The sequence below is a fragment of the Asparagus officinalis genome, chromosome 7, assembly GCF_001876935.1.
Source record: "Asparagus officinalis chromosome 7, Aspof.V1, whole genome shotgun sequence".
Lineage (NCBI taxonomy): Eukaryota > Viridiplantae > Streptophyta > Magnoliopsida > Asparagales > Asparagaceae > Asparagus > Asparagus officinalis.
The window spans coordinates 28,454,041-28,459,589 of NC_033800.1; the positions used below are offsets into that span (position 1 = coordinate 28,454,041).

A 5,549-nucleotide genomic window follows, 5' to 3' on the forward strand; every position below is an offset into this window, starting at 1 on the left:
AGCCGGTCTCCTCCACCGTCACAGCGTCCTGCGCATCAGCGCCGTCTTTGCCTCGGCATTACTTCGTGCCATCAGCTTTCTCGAGCGCCACTGGCTCGAACTATGCCACGACATTCGTAGTGGTTGCCTCAGTTCGTCAATCACCGACGCTGCTTGTAGGGAGGCCATGTCGGCAATGCTTTCCTCTCCGAATCCCGCGCTCGCCGATGATATCAATGGCACATGCGGTGGATCATGGAAGGGCGTACTTTGCCGGCTGTGGCCGAAAGCGCGGTGTATTGAAGCAGTCCTGACGGGATCCATGGCACAGTACATCCCTGCACTGGAGTACTATTCCGATGGGAAGATACCGCTGGTCTGCACAATGTATGCATCCTCGGAGTGCTACTTCGGGGTGAACTTGAGGCCTTTATGTGATCCAGCAGAAGTTTCCTACACATTGTTGCCAAATATGGCCTACTTTGAGTTCATGCCGCTAGAAGATGGGTTGGGATCAGAGAATTTCGAAGAAGAAGAGACGAGGGATGTTGAGCTTGCAGCCTTGGTCGACGTCAAGCTCGGTTGCTATTACGAGCTCGTGGTCACCACCTTTGCCGGTAAGCTAGCTAGCTCTGCTCTTTAGATTTTTCGATTAGAGACTAACTCGTTATACGCAACTACAACTTGGTTAGGACTCTACAGATATCGCGTTGGGGATGTGCTTCAGGTGACAGGTTTCCACAACCAAGCCCCCCAGTTCAGGTTCATTTGCCGCAAGAATGTTGTTCTTAGCATCGACAGCGACAAAACTAACGAGAAAGACCTCCAGAGGAGCATATCCGCGTCGAAGAAGCTTCTCGAAGCTTTCAACTTCTTACTGGTGGAGTACACCAGTTATGCTGACACCTTGACCGTTCCCGGGCACTACGTTTTGTTCTGGGAGATTGTGAGCACGGCTGATGACTGCAGCAACGGCAGCAACAAGGAGGAGGGGGACCCATCACTTAAGACGGAGCTCCTTCAAGAATGTTGCGTCGCCATTGAGGAGTCGCTCGACTATAATTATCGGAGATGTCGATCGCATGATCGATCCGTGGGGCCACTGGAGATACGTGTAGTCAGGGTCGGGGCTTTTGAAGCTCTGATGGATTTCCTCATCAACCAAGGGGGCTCGATCAACCAGTACAAGACCCCGAGGTGCCTTGAATCTGACGGGGCAATCGAGCTGCTGAGCTCAATGGTTAAAGCTTCTTTCTTTAGCCCACGGGATCCAACGTGGAATCCTTAGTAGATTTTGGGATTATGAATGGCAATCTAGCTAGCTAAGTCCGTGAAAATACGGTTTTACGAAATGATCGTCTTTTATTGAGTGGGAAGGAAGAATGTGGCTTGTTGCTCTATTTTCTTACCACCTTAGAAAAAGTGCAAAAGAATGGAGACAAATTATCTCCTTTTATATGTTTTTATTACTTAATTCCCTGTTTGTTTGGGTAAGATCCATGGATTTCATTAGGCCAACTTAATCTTCCGCCATTTCATACGAACTACTGATTTAAGAACTCAATTCAAATAAGAAGGGGCATCGAAACTAACAACTGGACAACTGATTTTGATTTAATCTATTTATGAACTGAAATAATACGGAACGAAGAGAAGCAGAAAAATCATCATAACAAACTAAAAATAATTAAACAGGCTCCTATGGAAAATAAACAAATGAGCCGATGATAATTATTGAAGGCATTCAGCTTTATGTGGCTAGCTACTGACCTAATGTTGAATCTAATGTCTATCTCGATTTAATGTACAACTTCTCCAGCTAATTTTTGGTTGCACTTTCCATTGTTGAAGAAAGGAGAGCTAATTTGTTGATTTTGCTACTCAATTTATGCTAATTTTTCATTTGCAAAAGTTCCCCATCAATTACTTAGATAGCCACCCTTTGGCATTGAGCTTGATTGGATGAGATTAACTTAGATGAAGGTTTGTTTTACATATGCCACCCTATATCTCTGCGTTTTTGCTCGATCTACCATTTTCTTGCCTTTTTTAATTACAAGTTGGGGTGCGTTTGGTGAAACTCTCAAAAGTGGGTCAGGTCTGATCCTATCCTGATTTTTAGGTGAACTTGTTCTTTTTTGAACCAATAATGCTATTTGGCTCGCTCATTGAGCTCGCTTCTTCAAATCGCGCCCACGTGGAGGAGCCACGCCAGCACTCCTCAAACAAAAACAATCCCCGTGACCAGTCCCTTCCTCCTCCAAACACTTTTCTCTCTCCAAAAGAAACCAATTCCACCCCAATTCCCCTCCCCCACCCCCGCTCAACAGTGGCCATAGAAGCCCTAAAATCGCTCGATCTCTCTCATCCCCCAACTTCAAAACAGGTGTCGCCGCGACCCGACTCTCCCCAACAGTTGTCGAGATTGATCCCCCATCAACCAGATTGAGCCGCCATCAACCAGATCCGACTCTCCCCAACTTCAAAACAGGTACCTTTCCTCTTTTAATCCATCAAAAACCCTCGATTTTGTACAAATTTCACTCATTTTCATCTGATTTGATATGATTTCAGTTTGCATCTTGTTTAATTGACTTTTTTGGTCTGTGAGAGTGATGTGTTTAATTTCAATCAAAGAAATGAAATTGTGAAATGGTGGATATTGGAGGGTAATTATGATTTTACTGGTGTTTAATTTCAATCAAAGAAATGAAATTGTGAAATGGTGGATATTGGAGGGTAATTATGATTTTACTGGTTAATTCGTCCTTAACCAAGAAATTTTGTGTGAAATGGTGGATATTGGAGGGTAATTATGATTTTACTGGTTAATTCGTCCTTAACCAAGAAATTTTGGTGGATTTTGGGGTAATTATGGTGGATTGTTTTGAATAAGTAGGGCTTGTGGATTGTTTTTGTTTAAGTAGGAAGATTGACACTAGAAGTGAGCATTGTGTAAACATGAAAAATCTGTAAAGGAAAATTGGCACTAGAAGAATAATTCGTATAAAGAATGGGAGCAATTTAGAATGCAAGTTTGATGGTTGATGAGATCGTGTAAACATGATTTTGTCCTTATACAGAATAATTTTTAGTTTTCTCTCCCCCTCACTAATTATGTTTTGGTATGTCAAAGAATAAAATCTGTGTTTTCAAGATGCAGTTTTTCAATTTCAGTCAATTCTTTGCTCAGTTTCTTTGTTCAGCTCAGTTTTTTTGTTCAGTTTCTGTCAACTATTTTTTTGTAAAGTTTATTGATGATCAATTTGAACATGCATGGCAGATGATTTAGATGATGATGGCTTGAATAATTGCACGGTTGATGAGAGATATGAGTTGCCTCAGCACACTGATCAACAGATTGAGCAAAATGAGCCTAAAATTGGGATGGAGTTTAATGATCCAGATGAATTGTTTGAGTTCTACAAAGACTATGCAAAGAGCAGAGGATTTCCAGTTAAGAAACATACAAGAAGGAAGAATGTAATAGGCATTGTTAGAAGTATAACTTTAGTATGTGGTCGAGCTGGCAAACATAATAGTACTTGTCAAAATCCCTTAAAACCACAAGCAAGCTACAGAGTTGGGTGTAATGCAAAGATAACAGCTAGGTTAAATTTGGACGGTAGATGGGAAATATCTGTGGTTGTTCTGGAGCATAATCATGGCCTTAGCCCTACTAAAAGTCGTTTCTTTCGATGCAACCGAAGAATTAGTGCACATGTTAGACATCAAATTAATTTGAATGATCAAGCCGGGATCAAACTCAACAAAAATTTTAGCTCACTAGTACATGAGGCCGGTGGATATGAGAATATGTTGTGTGATGAAAAGGCTTGCAGGAACTTGGTTGATGAATCAAGGCGTTTGCATCTCGGCGAAGGTGATGCTTCAGCGATTATGAAATATTTTTCAAGGATGGTTGCAGAAAATTCAAGTTTCTATTTTGATATTGAATTGGATGATGAAGATCATTTGAAAAATGTATTTTGGGCAGATGGTAGGAGCAGAGAAGCTTACAAAGAGTTTGGTGAGGTCGTCACTTTTGATACCACATACTTAACAAATAAGTATGATATGCCATTTTCACCATTTGTTGGCGTTAACCATCATGGGCAATCAATTTTACTTGGATGTGGGTTGATTTCAAAAGAATACACAGAGACTTTCATATGGCTATTTACGAAGTGGGTTGAATGCATGGATGGATGTGCTCCGCAAGGGATAATAACTGACCAAGCAAGAGCCATGAAAAAATACAATTGAGATTGTTTTTCCAAACACTAGACACAGATGGTGTTTGTGGCATATAATGAAGAAGTTGTCAGAAAAGTTAGGAAGGTACACTGAATATGAGGTCATAAGTTCTACCATGAAAGGAGTGGTGTATGACACACAAAGTCCACAAGAGTTTGAAAAACAGTGGAATGAAATGGTTGACATGTATGGATTGGAGGATTGTGATTGGTTAGGTGAATTGTATGAGGAGAGAAACCGATGGGTTCCATGTTATGTCAAAAATTGTTTTTGGGCAGGAATGTCAACTACTCAGCGAAGTGAAAGCATGAATGTTTTTTTTGATGGATATGTCAATTCAAAAACAAGTCTGAAATAGTTTGTTCAGTAGTATGAAAATGCATTAAGAAACAAGGCAGAAAAGGATATGCGGGCCGATGCAGAGTCATTTTCAAAAGTAAAAGCTACTGCAACAACTTATGATATGGAGAGTCAAATTCGGGGAGTCTACACTTTAGCAAAGTTTAAAGAGTTTCAAGCTGAATTCACGGGAAAGATATATTGTGATATTGTAAACTTTCAGGAGGGAGCAAGGGTGCTTGTGTATGTCATTCGGGACTTGACTTTGCGGTTGGAGGGTGGCAAAAGGATTCCTAAATTCTTCACAGTATCCTTTTGTGAAACGAACAGTGAAGTTGAATGTAGTTGTCAGTTGTTTGTGTTTAAAGGCATAGTATGTAGGCATGCCCTTACTATTCTTATTCGTCACGAAGTTAGCTTTCTTCCAGAAAAGTATATTCTACGAAGGTGGCGAAAGGATGTGAGGCGAGCCCACTCAAAGATGAAAGTTAAATTTGATACTTGGGTTGTCACACCTGAACAATTACGCTATCGCGAGCTATGTCTTGCATTTAGTGAGGTTGCTGATCTTGCTGCTCAAAACAACCATGAATGTGAGGTTGTTAAAAAATGGATAGACACCAAATTTAGAGAACTATAACTTGTTGAATCAAGTCAGAAGGGAAAAGAAGTAGAGATGAATCATGATTTTGTGGAAGAAGAAAAGGAATATGAAAAGAAGGAAAATGAAAACATATTGGATCTTCTCTCTCAGACTCAGAAAGGTCGGCCTAGGCAAAACAGAATTAAGCCAACAAGTAGGCGAAGAAAGAAGAAAATTGATCGAGCTGCTAATGTGCCCGTCAACAATGCATCACAGTCTCAAGAGGGTGTTCTTTCCTACACACAAGATAGTATGGTTTCAAATGCTTACATGCCACAACCAAATATTGTGCATCCATGGTCGGCACAACAATTAACAAATGAATGTATGC

At 40.9% G+C, this 5,549-nt stretch overlaps 3 protein-coding genes across 3 annotated transcripts in view; all 3 read left to right on the forward strand.

The window, feature by feature from the left end:
- Positions 1-1,437, forward strand: part of LOC109850697 (probable indole-3-acetic acid-amido synthetase GH3.11) — an 8,799-nt gene extending 7,362 nt beyond the window's left edge. The window contains 2 exon segments of the mRNA XM_020420753.1: positions 1-596; positions 672-1,437. The exon segment at positions 1-596 is cut by the window's left edge and continues 13 nt beyond it. Coding sequence (XP_020276342.1) covers positions 1-596; positions 672-1,267 — 1,192 coding nt within the window. The 3' untranslated portion in view covers positions 1,268-1,437.
- LOC109846885 (protein FAR1-RELATED SEQUENCE 5-like) lies at positions 3,256-4,245 on the forward strand. Its single transcript, XM_020416125.1, has 2 exons — positions 3,256-3,862; positions 3,977-4,245. Exons 1-2 carry the CDS (start codon positions 3,256-3,258, stop codon positions 4,243-4,245), a joined length of 876 nt encoding a protein of 291 aa, XP_020271714.1.
- On the forward strand, positions 4,273-5,215 carry LOC109846886 (protein FAR-RED ELONGATED HYPOCOTYL 3-like). Its single transcript, XM_020416126.1, has 2 exons — positions 4,273-4,320; positions 4,607-5,215. The coding sequence occupies exons 1-2, from the start codon at positions 4,273-4,275 to the stop codon at positions 5,213-5,215; spliced, it is 657 nt and encodes a 218-aa protein (XP_020271715.1).

Coding starts and splice junctions, on each gene's coding strand:
- LOC109846886 (XM_020416126.1), top strand. CDS start 4,273: ATGGTGTTTGTGGCATATAATGAAGAAGTTGTCAGAAAAGTTAGGAAG. Junction 4,321..4,606: donor TTGTCAGAAAAGTTAGGAAG/GTACACTGAATA, acceptor TTTGTTCAGTAG/TATGAAAATGCATTAAGAAA.
- LOC109846885 (XM_020416125.1), top strand. CDS start 3,256: ATGGCAGATGATTTAGATGATGATGGCTTGAATAATTGCACGGTTGAT. Junction 3,863..3,976: donor GCGTTTGCATCTCGGCGAAG/GTGATGCTTCAG, acceptor TATTTTGGGCAG/ATGGTAGGAGCAGAGAAGCT.